The following is a 22354-nucleotide window of genomic DNA, read 5'->3' as shown; positions in this document are numbered from 1 at the left end:
TTCATTCCCTGTCCTCTCCAACTTTTCTAGATCTTTATCAGTAATTATGCCAAATAAAGTTATTTTTCTTTGTTTTAATTTTTTTTAATCTCTTCAAGAAGAAAAAACTGAAGCATTTACTGAAGTGTTAGTAAACCTGAAACACTGCACTGACTCCAGAAAGATGGAAATCTTTTAAAGTTAGCAATGCACCAACACCATCCTCACAGTACACATCTTCAGTCTGTCGTAGCAACAGAGCAGTCATGGAGGTGGGTCAGTGTTGAGCAAATATTTGCTAACATCAAGTGGAGAAAAGAAAAAATCAACCTCAAATCAGCTTAAAGTCTTTGTCTCTGAACACCCAACAATACAGTGGCCAAAGTGGAGAATTGCACGCGGGCCCCTGTTTCACTGCAAGACTGTCAGTGTCATGCGCCGCGGCGCGCGTGCACAAAAGGGTCCAAACGCAGACTCAAGCGCTAGCAGAAAATGACACTTTATTATAACAACAAAAGGCGACCCGGGAAAACCAGAGGAGCAAAACGAGGAACTAAAAAAAACCCGGGGAAACAATGACGCGAGGAAGCCGGAATCAGGACCGTGGGAGGCTGCAACAGAAAGAGGAGAAGATTACTAGGAGCCGGGAAGCGGGGGAAACACATTAAAACTGAGTTAGACTAGTTGGCTTACGATTAGAGCGGGACCGTGGGAGCTCGGGAGGGAAGTCTGTGAGAAAGAAATCCGTGGAGGTAGTGAATGGGCCAGATGATGCACCGGGTGATCCAATTGAGCAGGAGGACAGGCAGGTGGCAGACGCTGAAACCTAGACACAAGTAGGCAGATTTAACGCAGCTCCAACAAGAAATTAATGCAACACCTTCGCGGGAGTCTAGTTACCACAGAGAGGCGATTAACGGACTGGCGTGGAGCATACATCAGCGCCAGGTTAAGTAGCTCTTCAGGTAATCACCTGTACCATCTTCATGTGAACACATTCAAGAACATCACAGATGAAAGAAACATTAAAAACTTCCACACTACATAAAGCAAGAAAAATAGTTTTTATTTCAGGTGGTTTCAGAGAAAACAGAAACATCAAACAGCTCCAAGACTCTCTTTGAAAGAACTAAAAACCTTTATTCTCATGGTCCAATCACAAGTGAACTCCCCGATGAAGCCTTGTGTGCTAAAACATGTCAGAGTTTTAAAGGTTAAACATGAGTTTCCAAAACGTTTTGCTGGAGAACAATGAACTATTTGACTGAGTTTCAATTATTTACAGACGAGCAAAACCAGGACAGAGAAAAAAGGACAAAATTATGTCGAAGTTCAGCCCAGCAACCAGTTCAGTTCAAAACAAGTTTAAATGATTCTATCTGAACTCTGTGGAGTCTGATCTCAAGCTTTTTGAGTCTGACACTGAAACCAGAGGATCTTTCTGTCTCTTCAGATTCACTGTGATCCAGAGATGGGAGTGATTTCAGCCCCGAGTGATCACGCTGATGTTTGCACAGAGCAGACAATGAGGTGAATGTTTTGGCACATTGGTAACAGTGAAACAGTTTATTAGTAACGTGGGATTGTTTGTGTTTGGAGTATGAACTGAGATTCCTGAAGCTCTTGTCACACTGGTCACAGCTGTAGTTTCCTTTCATGTGTGTACGTTCATGCTTGTTACGATTACCTGAATCTGAGAAGCTTTTGTCACAGTGTCTGCACTTGTATGGTTTCTCTCCTGTGTGGACTCGTTTGTGTGTTTTAAGCTGACCTGCAGTGGTGAAGGATGACCCACACTGATCACAGAGGTGCTGTTTAACCCCACTGTGAAACAGTTCATGTTTTTTTAAGTCACCTGATGTGGTGAAGCTTCTCCCACATTCTTTGCAGTATTTCAGTTTGTCTCCAGTGTGTCTACGTTGATGTATTTTTAGGGTTTCTTGCCAACTGAAAGTTTTTCCACAGAGGTCACAACGAAAGTCTTTCCCACCACCACAGTGATGACAGGGTTGAGAACTGGATCCATCTGTGTCGCTCTGCTTCTAAGCAAAGACACAAAGACAGTGTAAGTCAGTCCTTCAACATTTTTATCCTGAATGTCACCTGAAATAAAGAGCATCTCTGCAGACGTCCAATTACATTTTACTGTTTCAGTTAACAAACTCAAGTTTACTGGGCTGCAATAACTACAATACTACCACCATAATACTACAGTAATACTAAAATTATAACTGACATGAAAATCTGAATAATCACTCAGAGCTGCTTTTCCATGCAGTAGAATTGCTAACATGCTAACACAGTTTAATGAGCAGAGTTGTTCCAAACAGTCAGGCTAAAATGACAAGATAAAAATATAAATACATACCTCACAGTAACTGCACTTGTAGAGTCTCTTTCTGGTGTGGATCTGTTGGTGTTCTCTCAGGTTACGTGGAGATTTAAAAGTCTTGTCACACAGGTCACATTTATAAGGTCTCTCGTCAGTGTGGGTAAACATGTGTTCTTCTAATTGTTTGTCTGTTGTAAACTCTTTGCCACACTGTTCACAGCAGTACACATCATGTCTGGTGTGAATGCGTAGGTGTCTATTTCGGCTTCCTCTCCAGCTGAAAGTTTTTCCACAAATGTCACAGCTGTATGCCTTCTTTCCAGAGTGGGTAACTAGATGACTCTGTAAGCTGCTACTGTGAGTAAAAGCTCTGCCACACTGATCACAGCTGTACGCTTTAACTCCACTGTGGATGAGTTGGTGTGTTTTTAGGGAACGCTTCAAGGAAAAAGACTTTCCACACAAGTCACAGCTGAACGGTCTCTCTCCAGTGTGGATGAACTGATGCTGTTTTAGTGAAGCCTTCAAAGTAAAACCCTTCCCACACTCGTCACAGGTGTGTTTTTTCTCTCTCTTTCTTCTGTCAGGTTTATCGGCCTCCTGAGAGCGCTGACTTCTCGCTCCATGTTGGTCCTGCAGTGACAGAGATACAAACAGAGGCAGTGAGTGAAATGCAGTCGTGGAACAAACTGAACCTTCAAACTCCCTCCATTAACACTAGTTTTAAACCTGAAGGTGGAGTGTGGCACCAAACACCTTAAAGGTCTCTTATCCCCACCTGCTGGTAGTTCTAACACATTACATCCAAACTGGTGTTAAAAATAATTCATCACTGTTAAAACACTAAAATCATGCCCATCCCTCCTGATTGTACACACACACACACACACACACACACACACACAGTTGTTGTTTGTAATACATATTTCTATAATTTGTATATATTTATACATAATTATTCAGTGATAATAAATCCTATGTTTGTTTATTTGTTTATTCAAAAAGAACCCCATTAGCTTCCACAAACAGATGTTGCTCGTCGTCCGTCAAATACAATCACATAAACTATTATACAATAAAGTGGATTCAAGATATCCACATAATTTGGCTCTTACATCCACAGTGACGTTTCACAATTAAAATATAAGCAATCAATATTAATAATAATAATAATAACATTGAGGCACATTACACAAATCTCAAAAACAAATCACCTCTTGCAATATTACAACTAAAAGTTCTGTAAATCGGCTTTTAAATGTTCATTGAAGTTTTGAATAGCTGCTAATTCTCTAATTTTATAAGGCAATTTATTCCACTTGAAAGTTGCTCTAAATATAACAGTTTTACAAAAAGTTACTTTTAACTCGAGCATTTACTAAATTGCAGTTTGTTGAAAATTGTGTAATATCATTATGTATTTCATCTGGATACTGCAGCTGAGCAGAAATAAATATGGTGTGTTTAACAGTATTGCGTTCTTTATAACTACAAGTAAGCCATAGAATATTTTAGCCTGTACAGGAAGCCAAGAAAGTTGATAATGCATTTTATCGATATTAGTATTAGAGATGGCACGATGCCACTTTTTAATGTCCAATACTGATTCCGATATCATATGGATATCTGCCGATACCGATATGAATGCGATAGAGTGTTTTTTGTAATCAATAAAACTGTTTTTTAAATAAATATCTTGCTGCATTTTGTATAAGTTCATACTCAAGTTTTAAAAACAAGACACTAAAGATATTCCGTTATACCAAATGAGCCCTTTCCTCTACTCCCTCTTCACCCACGACTGCAGACCTGCCGATGGTTCTGACACCAACATTAAGTTTGCAGATGACACCACGGTGATTGGCCTCATCAGTGACAACGATCAGGCCTACAGGGAGGAGGTGGATCGTCTGGCTGAGTGGTGCGACACAAACAACCTGCTGCTTAACACAGAGAAGACCAAGGAGGTCATTGTGGACTACAGGAGGAATGCTGACCCACATCCACCCATCTACATTAAGGGGACGGCTGTGGAGCGTGTGAGCAGCTTCAAGTTCTTTGCAGTCCACATCTCCGAGGATCTCATCTGGATGACCAACTGCTCCAAGCTGGTCAAGAAGGCTCACTAGTGCCTCTTCTTCTTGAGGACTCTGAGGAAGAACCACCTGTCCTCAGACATCCTGGAGAACTTCTATCGCTGCACCATCGAGATCATCCTGACCAACTGTATAACAGTCTGGTACGGGAACTGCTCCGCCTCAGACCGGAAGGCGTTGCAGAGGGTTGTAAAAACTGCCCAGCGCATCGCCGGAGCACCACTTCCTGCCATAAAGGACATCTACAGGAAGCGGTGTCTGAAAAGGGCTGGGAAAATCATCAAAGACCCCAGTCACCCATCACGTAGTCTCTTCTGCCCTCTGTGAGGCGCTACAGGAGCCTCCGGACTAAGACCACCAGGTACTGCAACAGCTTCTTCCCCACAGCTGTCAGACTCCTGAACTCTGCCTCCTGACATCTGACCCACGTTAAACTCATGGACTGAACATACACACACCCACCTACACACACACACAATGGACAACTGTACTCTCAAACACACAATAATAACATGGACTGAACCACCACTCACAACCACTAGCACTTTATACAGCCTCTGTAGAAATTATCCACATATCTCACTTATCTTAACTGCACCACTGTATAATTCTGTCAATAATAATATAATTCTCACAAAATCGCTAGCCTGACGTCCCGGGGCTAGCGATTTTGCCAGTCGGGCTACCAAAATCTATCTCTGCCCTGCCCGTCGGGCTGTCATAGGAAGGAAAAATATATGTCAATGCTTTTGCATTCTTTCAGAAATGTAGCTGGGTAATTATGTCATTGGCATCGGTGAGCCACTGTCAATATGTGACATTGAAAACGTGTTTGAATTTGCGCTTGTTTTTTGCTTTCACTTTGCAATCACGCGAACTATGTATAGAAAGCGACAGCACTGATTGGTGAGTGGCAATAATTTGCGCACCAATTCCTCTGATTGGTGCGCAATTAAGCAGCAAGCTTAAACATGTGAGAGGTTGATCGCGCAGAGAATCGCTGAGCATTATGCGAGTGCGTGTGTAAATGGTAAATGGCCTGCATTTGTATAGCGCTTTTCTAGTCCCTAAGGACCCCAAAGCGCTTCACACTAAATTCAGTCATTCACCCATTCACACACACACTGGTGATGGCAAGCTACATTGTAGCCACAGCTGCCCTGACAGAGGCGAGGGTGCCGGACACTGGCGCCACCGGGCCCTCTGACCACCACCAGTAGGCAAACATGGGGTTAGTATCTTGCCCAAGGATATTTGGCATGCAGCCAGAAGGGATGGGATCGAACCACCGACCTTCTGATTAGTGGCTGACCTGCTCTGCCACCTGAGCTACAGCCACCCCAGCAATAAAAGCAGAAGGATATATATTTTAGTTCTGCTGAACCAAATAAGACAGGTCAGGGTGAAGAAGTGACAGCCAAAGAAAAGCTTACCACAAAACGGAAATGTTATGGCAAATCTGACTATAAGGCAAAAAGAAAGTGCAGCTTTGTGGTTTCATGGACAAAAGAATTTCTGTGGCTGCAATATGACAAGCTAAAGCTGTTTTCTCTGATCATATGCCGGTTCTGTTTGACATCTCTTTATCTAGAAATGAATTCAGGGGGCATGTCCCTGCAAAGACATCTCGTTTGTTAAATTCTTCCACGGCAGCATGGTTCTCCACCTACTATAATCAGTTCTCCATTCCTGAGACACTCCAATACGTAGAGGAACTCAGTTTTTGGTTTCATACCACTTGTCAGACTGTCTTGGATATTGTTGCCCCTCTAAAAATGAAGCATCCTAAGACTAAGTTTGAACCCTGGTTGAGCGATGAAACCCGTGCTGCGAGGCGTGAATGTCGTAGGGCTGAGCGGAGATGGAAAAAAGATAACTTACAGGTCTCTTTACAAAGTTTAAGAGAGCACTGGGCCTTATATCAGCTTACAATAAAAGAAGCAAAGCGGAAACACTTTGCAAACATTATTATGGTGAATTATCAGAAACCACATATATTGTTTAAGTCAATTGAATCTATTTTAAGCCCTCCCTCTGCTCTTAGTTTTGAGCCTTCACTTGAAATGTGTGGAAAGTTTCTGCACTTCTTTATAAACAAGGTAGCCTCGGCTAGGGCGCGGATTATTTTGCCCACATCCCCTCTGATCTTCCAATTTGCTCAGCTGTCTTTCAACAGTTTGAGTCGGTTACTCTTGCTCAGCAACAGGAGGTGGTGGATCATTTAAAGCCTGTAGGCCCACCTTATGATCCTATCCCTCCCATTTTTCTGAAAGAAGTTTTTTCTACCATAGGTCCAACTATTTTAACCATTTTAAATAGCAGCCTTACTTCAGGTGTGGTTCCAAAGAATTTCAAAGATGCAATTGTGCAACCACTTCTTAAGAAACCTGGGCTAGATACAAACACTGTTGAAAACTTTAGACCAATATCTAAGCTGCCCTTTTTATCTAAAGTCTTGGAAAAAAATTGTATATGACCAATTGATCTCATACTTGAATGCACAATATGTTCAGGAGATTTTTCAATCTGGTTTTAAAGCAATGCATAGCACTGAATCAGCACTTTTAAGAATTTTTAATGATATATTTTTATCATGTGATTCTGGTGAAAGTGTCATTCTTATTTTACTCGATTTAACTGCTGCATTTGACACTGTAGACCATGAAATTTTAATCTCGCGTTTGGAGCAGTGTGTCGGTATAACAGGTGTGGCTCTGAAATGGTTCAGGTCTTACTTAACAAATCGAACCTTTTCAGTTCGCTTAGGAAACTGTGAGTCCTCCCGTGCTCCGCTGTCTCATGGAGTACCACAGGGTTCCATTCTGGGCCCTATCCTGTTTTCACTTTATTTACTTCCATTGGGCTCAATTCTTAGGAAACACGGACTCTCTTTTCACTTTTATGCAGATGACTGCCAGATTTATGTTCCTCTTAAAAAGAAAGATGGGTCGTCTGTAAATCGTTTGCAAACATGTCTGGAGGACGTCAAGTCGTGGTTGGCGCTAAACTTTCTTTGTTTTAATGATTCTAAAACTGAAGTAATGGTGTTCAGACCTGCCTCTACTGCTGATCCGTGTGTTGATTGCAATCCCTGAAATCATTCTGTAAACCAGAGATTGTTAATCTGGGTTTTAAAATGGATCCTGAGCTTAAGCTTGAAAGCGAGATCGGGTTGGTTGTAAGGTCTAGTTTCTTTCATCTAAGGCAACTGGCCAAAATTAAGCACTTTCTTACGAGACAGCAATTTGAAACAGTAATCCACGCTTTTGTAACCGTTCGGCTGGATTACTGTAATTCTCTTTATTTTGGGGTGAGTCGATCTTCTGTTTTTCGACTGCAGTTAGTCCAGAATGCTGCTGCACGCCTTTTAACTGGCACTCGTAGATACGAGCATATCACCCCAGTTTTATATTCACTTCATTGGCTGCCCGTGCATTTTAGGATCCATTTTAAGCTGCTTTTATTTGTTTTTAAATGTTTGTCCAATGCTGCCCCTCTGTACCTCTCTGAGCTTCATCATCCATACATACCTTCCCGGTCCCTCAGGTCGGCAGACCAGCTCCTCCTGAGTGTGCCCAGGACTAATCGTAAGCTCGGAGGGGATCGGGCGTTTGCTGTGGCAGCACCAAAATTGTGGAATGAGTTGCCTTTACATGTTAGACAGGCACCTTCCTTATCTGTTTTTAAATCACATCTTAAAACATATTTATTTATCTTGGCTTTTAGCACAGCAGGACTTGTTGATGTCTCTTAATATGTTTTCTTATTAATTATATTATTTTTAATTTTAAGATATTTTATATGTAATTTAAACAGTTTCCTCTCTTATATTTGTAGCACTTTGGTCAACATTGTTGGATGTAAAGTGCGTTATAAATAAAGATGCTATGCTATGCTATATAATAGAAAAACCAACTATTCACAGTTCAACTTTTAACTATTTAAATTTTCAGGTTTTTCCTTTTAAAATTTTTTAAAGTGAAACAACACAAAACACTGCAAACCACAACACAATTAAATATAAATTAAAATATGAAACAAAAAGAACATGCATATTCTCTGTCATATGGGCCTGCATGAAAAAACTTTCTGAATCCTTTATCATCTGCAACGGAAAATAGTTGTGGATGATTACTATACCTTTCCAATGTGACGTTGTTGTCTCTGGCTCTCTCTCTCTCTCTCCCTCCCGCTCTGTTCCTGTGCTACTGCCAGTGTGACTACCGCCCCTCCCCCCTCCACCCAGCGCAAAGATGCGGAGTGAAGCGTAAAAAAGTGCGAGAGAGGGTGAGAGAAAGAAAAAAAAAAAAAACCCCACGGCTCGTGATAAGGAGCCGGCTCGCGATAAGGAGCCGGCTCGCGTCGTTCACGTCAAAGATCCAGCTCTAAGAGCCATTTCGTTCGCGACCGACCCATCACTACTTACCAGGGTGTAAATTAGACTTAATAGTTACCATATGCAGTAATGAATTTCTATACATTTAATCAGATGACCACTTTGGTTGTAAGATTCAGATAATTATTTATTAAAAGTTAGTCCTTTAAATGAAATAACAAAGAAAAGTATTTTTTGTGCCTCCCTTTTCTTGTTAATGCCCTACCTGCCCCCTGGCAAAGCTTTGCTAGACCCGCCCCTGCACAGTTACCAGCTGTCAGCTACTTAGAAAACATGAGAGAAGAAGAGGCAGCTGCAGCTTAAGGACACAGACTAACTCCAGAGTCTTTTTTCCCCCATTCTAGCTGAAGTACGGGACAAATCGCTTCCTTTTTGCCTCAGTATGGAAGAAATTAAGATTAAAAATGCTGCGGTTTGGAAGCATGTAGTGAGGCTCCAAATGCTCCACCACTTCGCCGACAGGTCTCGCAGACAACAGCCGCTCTATCGAGTGACACATACTTAACTGATAAGCAAAGCTGGGTTACGCCAAGTAGCGCGTTTTGTGAGGCGACGATTGGTCCATTTTAATTAGTATAGTATGAACATCTAATCTAGACGCCTTATTCTGGACTAACTGAAGTCTGTTAATATCTGTCTTAACAGACGTAAACAAAGTGCGTTTCTGAGATACCGACGAGGCCTCCCTTGCAAGTAAATCGATCGATCGCTTGTTTTTCTTTCATGGGAATAGGTCCTGGAGACAGCGGGGTCTGAGTTTAGACCCAATAGGTTCAGTGAAGAAAAATGTCTGATTGTAACCTGAGGGGTTTTTTTACATTAAGAAAAAAGCACCAAACATCAAACCAATTTAAGCCTAAACAGTAATACGTGAAAGTACAGCAGGGCGATATGACCAAAAATATTAACAGTGCAAATGCAAATTCCTCGGCGCAAATGTGGCCAATTTCCACTGGAAATGCCTTTTGGTTTAACTGTCAGCAAGGAATTTGCATTTGCACTGTTAAATTTTTATATAACTTCAATACACATGAAAAACAGCTGTTTGTTTAAGTGAAAATACATTGATGGGATTTTTTGCACTAATAAAGTTGTGGAGTTGTAAAGTATTTTGCCTAGTGTCAATTATATCGTCAGTTGTATCATTATCGCAAATTTTCAAATGTATATCATGATAAATATTTTCGGTCCTATCGCCCTGCTCTGTCTGTCACCTTCTGTGTTGAGCTCATTGTTTTCTCTGTAGTGGCTGAGCTGAGTCCAAGTAGCAGAAAATGTTCCTCTGCTGCTCCGTCAGACTCTTCTCCTCCTGCTGATGAGCTGTAACACAAAGCAGATCTTTGTTAGGCTCCACACTGCACTGAAGAGTCAAAGTCTCTCATATGTTCACCTGACAAGTAAAAGAACACACACACACACATATATATATATATATATATATATACATATATATATATATATATATATACATATATATACACATACACTTATACACATATACACAGATAGATAGATAGATAGATTGAATTGAATGTTGGCAAGTATGTGTATGTGGTGTTAAATAGGCCTATACTACTGTGCTTCGATGTCGCTCGTAAGGGTGAAACTTATTGTGAGACGTTTGAGAACCACTGCTACAGAACAATGGAGATTTCCGTCATATGGTAACACCCTCAAATCACGTGACGCCCAGAATTGTACAATATTGATGCTTGAGAGCGCACATGTCATGCAAGTATGTGTAGAGTGTTGAGCGCGTGATCAGTGGTGAGAAAAACAACTCACGAAACTTGACCTTTCTATACTCGTGGCTCACTTGCACTTCTAAACTATTCGTTTGCACACTTACACACACCCAGCTGCTGTTTCCTGTTTTGCTACACTCTGGAGAGCCTCGGCTTTAACGGTCTTCTCTCACAGAGAGCAACAGAAAACTTCATTCAGAAAAGTTTGAAAAACTCGAGATTGACTGAACTCAGTTCAAAAAAAGTTACCTTGGCACTTACCTTTAGATGTGAGAGGTAGTGATGGTCCGCTTGAAGCTGACGATCCGGTGCTTGTGTCAGAAAAATCAACACGCTGCTTCAGAAGCACTGTGTCGAGGCTTGATTCGTTTGGCCAGAGTCACGTGATTAGTGACGTCCGAAGCTTCACTTAAAAAAAAAAAAAAAAAAAAGTACGTTCTAAGTTTGACAAGAATCTTGACTTTTGGTCTTTGGATATTAACAGTCCTGGGTATGTGACTTCTTGTTTAACAGAAATGTTACAGATCCAAAGCCAAATTTTTTCAAAGAGTGGAAAATAAATTGATGTTCAATTGTATCAAAAGCCTTTTAACCCTTAAGGACCCACAGTGACACTGGTGTCACTGCCCCTTTACACTTAGAGACTTGGTTATATATGATTCATTTGATATAAGACCCCCGTAATTTTCATGAAAGTAGAAATAGGTCTGGGCTCTTAAGGGTTAAAAATCCAGGAAGAGAATGAATCTATTGTCAGATACCAAATCAGAGTAATCAAGTAGATCCAAAACCAGTCTAATGTTATTAGAAATGTGTCTATTTCTCATAAAGCCTGATTGTGTCTTATCGATAATTGTATCCAAGAACTCTTTATTTCTGTTAGCAAGTACTAAAGCCATAACCTCATAGTCATTATTGAGCAGACAGATGGGTCTCCAATTATCAATAAGAAGTAAGTCTTTGTTTGGCTTTGGAATAAGTGTTATGAGACCCTGAGTAAGAGTAGGAGGGAGGGTGTTATTCTCTATACTTTCTATGAAAACCTGCAGTAAGAACGGAGCACTTCCTCTCCATGGCCTTATCAACATCCAACATCTCCAGACTTCAGACTCTGCTCCTGAGGAGAAACAGAATCATCTGGCAGATCATTTGTTCTCATGACTTCTATACTTTTAAACATTTTGAGCATCCAATGTGCTAATGTGCTCTCTCTTCTGCTTTTCTATCATCACTACAGAAAACTAAAACTCTAAATGCTCTACCATATATAATCTCAAAGAGTCAGACCGTTCTCTGTTGGAGAAATCCTCATGTACATCTTAACTAGTTCTATACAGTCTAACCATGTCCTGCCTGTCTCTTCCATTGACTTCCTAAGTCTTAGCTTTACTGTGCCGTTAGTTCTCTCTACCAACCCTGCACTTTGTGGGTGATATGAACAAAGATGTTTTAGTGTTATCCATAGATGCTGTGCTATTAATCCAATCACTTGATTTACAAAGTGTGGACCATCATCACTATAAATAGTCTCCGGAATCCCGTGTTCTGGGATGATATTCTTTCATATTGCTTTGGCAACCGAAGTGGCATCTGCTTCTCTAGTTGATTGATTGATTGATTGATTGATATAACTTTATTAGTCCCACAAGGGGAAATTTCATGTTAAGGCTGCTGACCTATTGCACACAAGGGCGGCGCCATCTTACCCTCCAACCATACATACATTACAATAACAACATCACATGGGGAAGACAGGTCAGAGAGGTATAACAATGGAAAATGCACCACATGAGGAAAGATAAGGAGAAAAAAATAACTCCCCCCAGACTGAGCTCCAACAGGGAGATCAGTTTGAGAACAGAAAAAAAACACCTCTGCACATAGCACATGAAAAAGCTCCTAATACACCAAAGAAACACATGACAAGCAACAGGGACGGGTAAAGGGTGAGAGACAGTCAGTGTAGACAGTCATCTGGGCCTGCAGCCTATGTGCTGGTCTCCATGATCCACCGTCAGCATCAGAAGGGAATAAGTGTCGAAGGCATTTGGAGGGGGAGGGGGGATGAGTGTACATCTGTGTGTGTGTGTGTGTGTGTGTGTGTGTGTGTGTGTGTGTGTGTGTGTGTGTGTGTGTGTGTGTGTGTGTGTGTGTGTATGTCCAGACTTCAGCTGAGACAGTGTCCTTCGCCCTGCCAGGCTAAGTAAACAGTCTTCCAGCCAACCCAGGTGGCCTTGCATAGAATGGGAAGAACCCACTGCCCACTTTGCAAAAGGGCACACTATCACTAGACAATACTTACAGTTATTACAGTTGGACAGCTCTATAAAATCCATGTGAATAACTTGAAATGGCTGACTGGGTCTGGGGAATTTCCCTCTCTTAGGTCTCAAATTACCCCGAGAATTGTGCTTGCAACATATCATACATGACCTGCAAAATCTTTCAAAGGTATTAAATCCTAGAGTATGAAAATGTTGCCATGTGGCCCATGGCTCAAAATAGCAGCAGTCTTATACAATTTCTATGGCAGTATTGGTTTATCGCACAGACAATAACACCATCCTGCAAGCTCGCTCCTTCTGTAAGCCACAACCGTTTTTCTTGCAGTAGGTGAGTGGGCCTGCATGTCTGCCACTGCATCTTGTATAATAGGCGATGTCTGTTGATGTTGCACTGCTAAAATGTGAACACCATGTGCTCCTAAAGCTGCCTCTTTTGCGATCTTATCTGCAAAAGCATTCCCTAATGCAACTGGATCTTTCCCTCACATGTGTGCTGCACATTTACAAATGGCCATTCTACTGGGCAATATTATTGCTTCCAGTAGATTTTGCGGGAGTTTGGTGTGTTGTACAGGCTTCCCTGTAGAGGCTGTCACACCTCGTCTCACCCACTGCACTACAAAGTAATGTAATGTAGCAAATGCATATTGGCTATCAGTGTATATTGTCTCTCTGCAGCTTTACACCCTTCCGTTAAAGCTAGCATCTCTGCTGCTTAAGCAAATATGAAACATGCTAGTTGTCCTGCACAGTTAATTTTCTATCTACTACAGTAAAACCTGTTTTAGCCTGTCCCTCTACTGTTGTAAAGCTCGAACCATCAACAAACCAAACCTTTCCCTCATCAAGTGGCACATCTGTTAAGTCATCCCTCGGCTTACACTCCTTCTCCACGTGCTCTCTACACTCATGAGAAGTGCCCTCTTCTTTCGTTGGCAAAAGGGTTGATGGATTCAGAATTGTGCACCATTTTATGGTTATGTGTGGTTGTAAGAGTAACAGTAACATTAAAGACAAGTGTCTTGCAGCTGACAGAAATTTAATTTTAGTCTGCAGTAGTAGACATCTACCTCGTGTGAAACTAATAGTGTCAAAAGGGGAAATAAACTATTTCCTGAAACGTTGTACAGCTTAAGCTGCTGCACATACTGATCTCACTCATGGAGGTAAAGCACAAGAAACTAGAGCTAATCTTTTAGGATAGTAAGTTACTGGCTTCACTTGTGGAAAAAGTGCTGTTAGTTATTTCACAGTCACCTGGCATTTGTGCTGTTCACAGAACCACAAGTCCATCGCTGGACCTCCTCTGCGCTGTCACTTTTGGAGCTTGGCACGCTCCCTTCATCCCTCAGGTTCTCATGTTCCAACGCTGCGGACGATTTAAGGCAGAGCACGTCGTACACCTTAGTTGTCTTCGTCAACGCCAACGTCGAAATGCTTCCACTCCTTATGGTTGTTTGCTGTGCAAAGACTCCTACATACAATACATAGCTTTTTGTTCAATATTGATAGTTTAATAATTAGAAATCTACCCTCTGGATCTATAACTGTATCGAGTACTGTAAAATTAACATTTTTACGTATTAAAATTGCTACTCCCCTTTGTCTAGAATTATAACAGGCTGCAAACACATTAGGAAACTCAGGTGTTTTAAGTTCGTTTAAACCTGTGACAGGTCTGTGAGTTTCTTGTAATAAAACAACATCTGCCTGTAGTTTTTTTAGCTGGTTAAATATCTTTAACCTCTTTCCTCTGGTGCCAGCTCCATTTACATTCCATGTGACAAACCTCAGTGTGCTCATAATTGTGTGTGTATGTCTAATGATGTACGCTGGGTGTTTCGTTTAGACAGGTGGAGAGAATGTGGAAACATCACTTATTTGTGTCACGGCAAGTGAGAAGAGCCGTGTGGAAGAAATTAAGGAGGGTCCAAACGCAGGCAGTCGTGAATGTGTGAAGGTGGTTTATTGAATAAACGGCAAAGGGAAAGTGGCAAACGAAGACAAGCTAAACTATACTGGAAAACAACTGAACTACAGCGCAGAAACCAGAACACGAACATGAAGGAGGGCGAGCAGAGGCAGACGATGGTAGACAGCAGGGAACACACGGATGAAACATGGTGAATACACAGACGGACCAGCGACTACAAACACAAAAGACACAACTAAAATACACTCAGAGAAACACAGGGAGATTACACACAGGTGGGGGACACAGCTGGGAGTCATTAACGAGACGAGAGGTAAAACTGAACACACTCACATGAGACGCAGACCTTCACAATAAAACAGGAACAAGAAACCAGGAACAAGAAACCATCACACTAAGACGCAGACTCGACATTGACAGACAGACAGAAAATGACACATGGAACTAGACCAATACAAAGCAGCAGGTGATCACAGCAGTGAAAGAAAAGAGAAAGAAAGAAACCATGTGAACTGTGAGCGACAACAAAAAAAAGAAAAGAAATGGAAACATTCCAATTAAAGCAATGACGGAGGGTGATGGTGTTATATCTGCTATGACATCATACTGATATTACTAGGTTAAACCCATGTCAAAGGAGAGCGTGTGAGTGAATAAAAAAAGAGTGTAGCGGGTTATTATCTGGAGTGCAGTCAATATAACCACAGAGTGGTGCCGGGGTCGCGGTAGAGCTGTCCGTCCACGTAGAGCCGGTCCACGGCGATGACAGCACGGGGGCCTCTCTGGATGAAGCTACGTCGAACTGGGAAAAGGACCTTGCGTCGTTCCAGGATCTCTTTGGGGAACTGGTCATTCATGCTGAAGTCCGTTCCTTTCAGCTCCCTGTCGCGACTCTTCACCTGTTCCTTCTGTTTGAATTGACCGAATTTGGCCACAATAGGACGTGGTCTCCCGGTCCGCGACCTCACGCCCCCCAAGCAATGCACTCTATCGAAGTTGATGTTCTTTACGGTGTCCTCCAGCAGCTTCGGGTGGATTTTGATGAAGCTTTTCACCGTTGCTGGCTGAACACCAGGGATTCTCTCAGAGATTTAAATTCCCGGTGTAAAATATCCACCAGGGACAGCCTCGCATTGAACCTGGACAATCGCTTGTCGATTGACTCCAAGATGTCTGCAATGTCTTTGCCTGCAGAATTTGGATGCACAGAAATGCCTGAAAGCAGTGGAATAAAAGAATAAAAAGATTTCAGATGATAAATTCAGGGGCTCCGTCTAGCTATCCATCCATTTTAACATTAATTAAAATAGAGTCATGCAAGACTCAAATGCAACGTCGAGAATAAAACTCAGTGAGACATGGTCAAAGAAAGACACTCTATAAGAAGTACCACGATATGAGCAAATGTATATAAGGAGATACTGTAGCAGAAAGGCAGTTTCACATCTTAGCCATGTTGGCGATGACTGGAACGAAAAAACAGACAAACAAGAGCTTTAAGCTTTTCTGCAAATACTTTTCATGTGTTTGTGTTTGCACGTATCTTTTATCTTCTTTACTGTCAGACAGTTAAACACCAGCGAGGTTGCAGCTGAAAGAACATCAAACGAGAAATGTCTTTTAAACATCACTTTAATGAAAAGCTCAATCATGATGAATCAGATTCTCCTGCGTCTTAAGAAAGTAAAAATAAACTAAAAGTAAACTTACTGAAAGTAACAAAATGATGAAAACTAGCTTATGTGGATAAATCTGGTATATTTACACGATGAATTCAATACGCATTCATATCTGACTCTGCTGCTTTGTCAACAGCAGCTGTGTTGCTTCCAGTCAGTATCACGTGCTGAGCTCTTGTGCCCTCCTCCTCCTTTGCATCCTTTTAACATTTTCATGTACAAAAATGTTGATGCACAAAATCTGCCATAAAAATCCTCATACAACAATATTGTATTTTGCTTCTTTTTTCATAAATGACTCATCATCATCATCTTTGTTTAGATGCAAGAAGAATCATATAGAAATGAAAAAGGTATAAATCTTCTGACCAAACCTGCTGGGAGTGTGTGAGGTCCTGAGGCTAAGAGTAAGGATTTATCCACAGGAGAGCTGCGTTCTTACAAAACATCCCACTGTGTAAACCTGACATCTGTGGAACAGCTGAGCTGTATGATGTGTCAAGAAACTGCTGCTGTGCTACATCCATAAATAATGAATAAATTAGGAGCTAAAGCTAAAAGGACAGTTTATTTGTACCATCTTCATGTCAACACATTCAAGAACATCACAGATGAAAGAAACATTAAAAACTTCAACACTACATAAAGCAAGAAAAATAGTTTTTCTTTCAGGTGGTTTCAGACAAAACAGAAACATCAAACAGCTCCAAGACTCTCTTTGAAAGAACTAAAAACCTTTATTCTCAGGGTCCAATCATGAGTGAACTCCCCGATGAAGCCTTGTGTGCTAAAACATGTCAGAGTTTTAAAGGTTAAACACGAGTTTCCAAAACGTTTTGCTGGAGAACAATGAACTATTTGACTGAGTTTCAATTATTTACAGACGAGCAAAACCAGGACAGAGAAAAAAGGACAAAACTGACTCAGTAAAATGACAGAAAATAAGATCCAATGTAAATCTGTATTATGTAGAAGTTCAGCCCAGCAACCAGTTCAGTTCAACACAAGTTTAAATGATTCTATCTGAACTCTGTGGAGCCTGATCTCAAGCTTTTTGAGTCTGACACTGAAACCAGAGGATCTTTCTGTCTCTTCAGATTCACTGTGATCCAGTGATGGGAGTGATTTCAGCCCTGAGTGATCACGCTGATGTTTGCACAGAGCAGACAATGAGGTGAATGTTTTGGCACATTGGTAACAGTGAAACAGTTTATTAGTAACGTGGGATCGTTTGTGTTCGGAGTATGAACTGAGATTCCTGAAGCTCTTGTCACACTGGTCACAGCTGTAGTTTCCTTCCATGTGTGTACGTTCATGCCTGTTACGATGACCTGAACATGAGAAGCTTTTGTCACAGTGTCTGCACTTGTATGGTTTCTCTCCTGTGTGGACTCGTTTGTGTGTTTTAAGCTCACCTGCAGTGGTGAAGGATGACCCACACTGATCACAGAGGTGCTTTTTAACCCCACTGTGAATCAGTTCATGTTTTTTTAAGTCACCTGATGTGGTGAAGCTTCTCCCACATTCTTTGCAGTATTTCAGTTTGTCTCCAGTGTGTCTACGTTGATGTGTTTTTAGGTCAGCTTTCCAACTGAAAGTTTTTCCACAGAGGTCACAATGAAAGTCTTTCCCACCACCACAGTGATCACAGGGTTGAGAACTGGATCCATCTGTGTCTCTCTGCTTCTAAACAAAGACACAAAGACAGTGTAAGTCAGTCCTTCAACACTTTTATCCTGAACGTCGCCTGAAATAAAGAGCATCTCTGCAGACGTCCAATTACATTTTACTGTTTCAGTTAACACACTCAGTTTACTGGAATGCAATAACTACAATACTACCACCATAATACTACAGTAATACTAAAATCATAACTGACATGAAAATCTGAATAATCACTCAGAGCTGATTTCCATGCAGTAGAATTGCTAACATGCTAACACAGTTTAATGAGTAGAGTTGTTCCAAACAGTCAGGCTAAAATGACAAGATAAAAATATAAATACATACCTCACAGTAACTGCACTTGTAGAGTCTCTTTCTGGTGTGGATCTGTTGGTGTCGTCTCAGGTAACGTGGAGCTTTAAAAGTCTTCTCACACAGGTCACATTTATAAGGTCTCTCGTCAGTGTGGGTAAACATGTGTTCTTGTAACTGTGTGTCTGTAGCAAAGTATTTGCCACACTGTTCACAGCTGTACACATCACGTCTGGTGTGAATGCGTAGGTGTATATTTAAGTACACTCTCTGGCTGAAAGTTTTTCCACAAATCTCACAGCTGTATGCCTTAATTCCAGAGTGGGTAACTAGATGACTCTGTAAGCTGCTACTGTGAGTAAAAGCTCTGCCACACTGATCACAGCTGTACGCTTTAACTCCACTGTGGATGAGTTGGTGTGTTTTTAGGGAACGCTTCCTGGAAAAAGACTTTCCACACAAGTCACAGCTGAACGGTCTCTCTCCAGTGTGGATGACCTGATGCTGTTTTAGTGAACCCTTCAAAGTAAAATCCTTCCCACACTCGTCACAGGTGTATGTTTTCTCTTTCTTTCTTCTGTGAGGTTTGTCGGCCTCCTGAGAGCGCTGACTTCTCGCTCCATGTTGGTCCTGCAGTGACAGAAATACAAACAGAGGCAGTGAGTGAAATGCAGTCGTGGAACAAACTCAACCTTCAAACTCCCTCCATTAACACTAGTTTTAAACCTGAAGGTGGAGTGTGCCACCAAACACCTTAAAGGTCTCTTATCCCCACCTGCTGGTAGTTCTAACACATTACATCCAAACTGGTGTTAAAAATAATTCATGACTGTTTAAACACTAAAATCATGCCCATCCCTCCTGATTGTACACACACACACACACACACACACACACGCACACACACACGCAGACACACACGAAGAGTTGTCAAAGGAGCTTGCAAAGAAAAGCGTCTGGACTTCTTTAAGTTACTTGAAGACGTTTCACCTCTCATCCGAGAGGCTTCTTCAGTTCTAAGGTCAAATGGTGGAGAGTCCCAGATATAAACCTAGTGGGACTCTCCACCATTTGACCTTAGAACTGAAGAAGCCTCTCGGATGAGAGGTGAAACGTCTTCAAGTAACTTAAAGAAGTCCAGACGCTTTTCTTTGCAAGCTCCTTTGACTACGATGACCTGGATGACTGAGACACACACAGAGTTGCTGTTTGTAATACATATTTCTATAATTTTTTATAGATTTATACATAATTATTCAGTGATAATAAATCCCATGTTTTTTTATTTGTTTATTCAAAAAGAACCCCATTAGCTTCCACAAACAGATGTTGCTCGTCGTCCGTCAAATACAATCACATAAAATATTATACAAAGTGGATTCAAGATATCCACATAATTTGGCTCTTATGGCTCTCTAAGCAATCAATAATAACAATAATAATAAAAATATTATTATCAATAATATTGAGGCACATTACACAAATATCAAAAACAAATCATCTCTTACAATATTACAACAACTAAAAGTTCTGTAAATCGGCTTTTAAGTGTTCATTGAAGTTTTGAATAGTTGCTAATTCTCTAATTTTATGAGGCAATTTATTCCACCTGAAAGTTGCTCTAAATATAACAGTTTTACAAAAAGTTACTTTTAACTCGAGGATTTACTAAATTGCAGTTTGTTGAAAATCGTGTAATATCATTATGTATTTCATCAGGATACTGCAGCTGAGCAGAAATAAATGTGGTGTGTTTAACAGAATTGCGTTCTTTATAACTACAAGTAAGCCATAGAATATTTTAGCCTGTACAGGAAGCCAAGAAAGTTGATAATGCATTTTATCGATATTAGTATTAGAGATGGCACGATGCCACTTTTTAATGTCCAATACCGATTCCGATATCATATGGATATCTGCCGATACCGATATGAATCCGATATAGTGTTTTTTGTAATCAATAAAACTGTTTTTTAAATAAATATCTTGCTGCATTTTGTATAAGTTCATACTCAAGTTTTAAAAACAAGACACTAAAGCTATTCCGTTATACCAAATGAGCCCTTTCCTCTACTCCCTCTTCACCCACGACTGCAGACCTGCCGATGGTTCTGACACCATCATTAAGTTTGCAGATGACACCACGGTGATTGGCCTCATCAGTGACAACGATGAGGTCTACAGGGAGGAGGTGGATCGTCTGGCTGAGTGGTGCGACACAAACAACCTGCTGCTTAACACCGAGAAGACCAAGGAGCTCATCGTGGACTACAGGAGGAATGCTGACCCACATCCACCCATCTACATTAAGGGGACGGCTGTGGAGCGTGTGAGCAGCTTCAAGTTCCTTCGAGTCGACATCTCCGAGGATCTCATCTGGACGACCAACTGCTCCAAGCTGGTCAAGAAGGCTCACTAGTGCCTCTTCTTCTTGAGGACTCTGAGGAAGAACCACCTGTCCTCAGACATCCTGGTGAACTTCTATTGCTGCACCATCGAGATCATCCTGACCAACTGTATAACAGTCTGGTACAGGAACTGGTCCGCCTCGGACCGGAAGGCGTTGCAGAGGGTTGTGAAAACTGCCCAGCGCATCGCCAAAGCACCACTTCCTGCCATAAAGGACATCTACAGGAAGCGGTGTCTGAAAAGGGCTGGGAAAATCATCAAAGAGCCCAGTCACCCATCACATGGACTCTTCACCCTCCTGCCCTCTGGGAGGCGCTACAGGAGCCTCTGGACTAAGACCACCAGGTACCGGAACAGCTTCTTCCCCACAGCTGTCAGACTCCTGAACTCTGCCTCCTGACATCTGACCCATGTTAAACTCATGGACTGAACATACACACACCCACAACCACTAATGAGATTCGAAGTGCGTTTCTGAGATACCGACGAGGCCTCCCTTGCAAGTAAATCAATCGATCGCTGTTGCCTTGTTTTTCTTTCATGGGAATAAGCCCTGGAGACAGCGGGGTCTGAGTTTAGACCCAACAGGTTCAGTGAAGAAAAATGTCTGATTGTAACCTGAGGGGTTTTTTTACATTAAGAAAAAGGCACCAAACATCAAATCAATTTAAGCCTAAACAGTAGCACATGAACGTAGAGCAGGGCGATATGACCAAAAATGCAAATTCCTCGGAGCAAATGTCGGCCAATTTCCATTGGAAATGCCTTTTGGTTTAACTGTCAGCAAGGAATTTGCATTTGCACTGTTAAATTTTTATATAACTTCAATACACATAAAAAACAGCTGTTTGATTAAGTGAAAATACATTGATGGGTTTTTTAATAAAGTTGTGGAGTTGTAAAGCATTTTGTCTAGTGTCAATTATATCGTCAGTTATATCATTATCGCAAATTTTCAAATGTATATCGTGATAAATATTTTTGGTCATATCGCCCTGCTCTGTCTGTCACCTTCTGTGTTGAGCTCATTGTTTTCTCTGTAGTGGCTGAGCTGAGTCCAAGTAACTGAAAATGTTCCTCTGCTGCTCCGTCAGACTCTTCTCCTCCTGCTGATCAGCTGGGACACAAAGCAGATCTTTGTTAGGCTCCACACTGCACTGGAGAGTCAAAGTGTCTCATATGTTCACCTGACAAGTAAAAGAACACATTTTGTGCTTCCCGAGGTGGGCAACTTATTGGAAACAAACACAAAAGGTTTGAGAACCGATACAAAGTTTAGCAGTATAGCAGGAGAGACTGAGGCCTGTTATTAGAATCAAATGCCCAGTGGGCCGACACACCAATATATATACACACACACACACACACACTATATAGATATATATCTATATACAGTGGGGCAAAAAAGTATTTAGTCAGCCACCGATTGTGCAAGTTCCCCCACTTAAAATGATGACAGAGGTCAGTAATTTGCACCAGAGGTACACTTCAACTGTGAGAGACAGAATGTGAAAAAAAAAAAA

At 41.4% G+C, this 22354-nt stretch overlaps 1 protein-coding gene across 1 annotated transcript; it reads right to left on the bottom strand.

The window, feature by feature from the left end:
• Window positions 1-72: 72 nt before the first annotated feature.
• Window positions 73-22094, bottom strand: LOC146511769 (uncharacterized). The gene is made up of 4 exons (XM_085172431.1): window positions 21843-22094; window positions 18456-19052; window positions 2348-2944; window positions 73-2021 (listed from the first exon to the last, which is right to left on the bottom strand). The coding sequence occupies exons 1-4, from the start codon at window positions 21858-21860 to the stop codon at window positions 1329-1331; spliced, it is 1905 nt and encodes a 634-aa protein (XP_085028557.1). The 5' UTR covers window positions 21861-22094; the 3' UTR covers window positions 73-1328.
• Between the last annotated feature and the right edge of the window lie 260 nt (window positions 22095-22354).

This window comes from Neolamprologus multifasciatus, chromosome 9, assembly GCF_963576455.1.
Source record: "Neolamprologus multifasciatus chromosome 9, fNeoMul1.2, whole genome shotgun sequence".
NCBI classification, from domain to species: domain Eukaryota; kingdom Metazoa; phylum Chordata; class Actinopteri; order Cichliformes; family Cichlidae; genus Neolamprologus; species Neolamprologus multifasciatus.
Note: the sequence above shows the minus strand (reverse complement) of the source record. Positions and strands in the feature narration are given on the sequence as shown.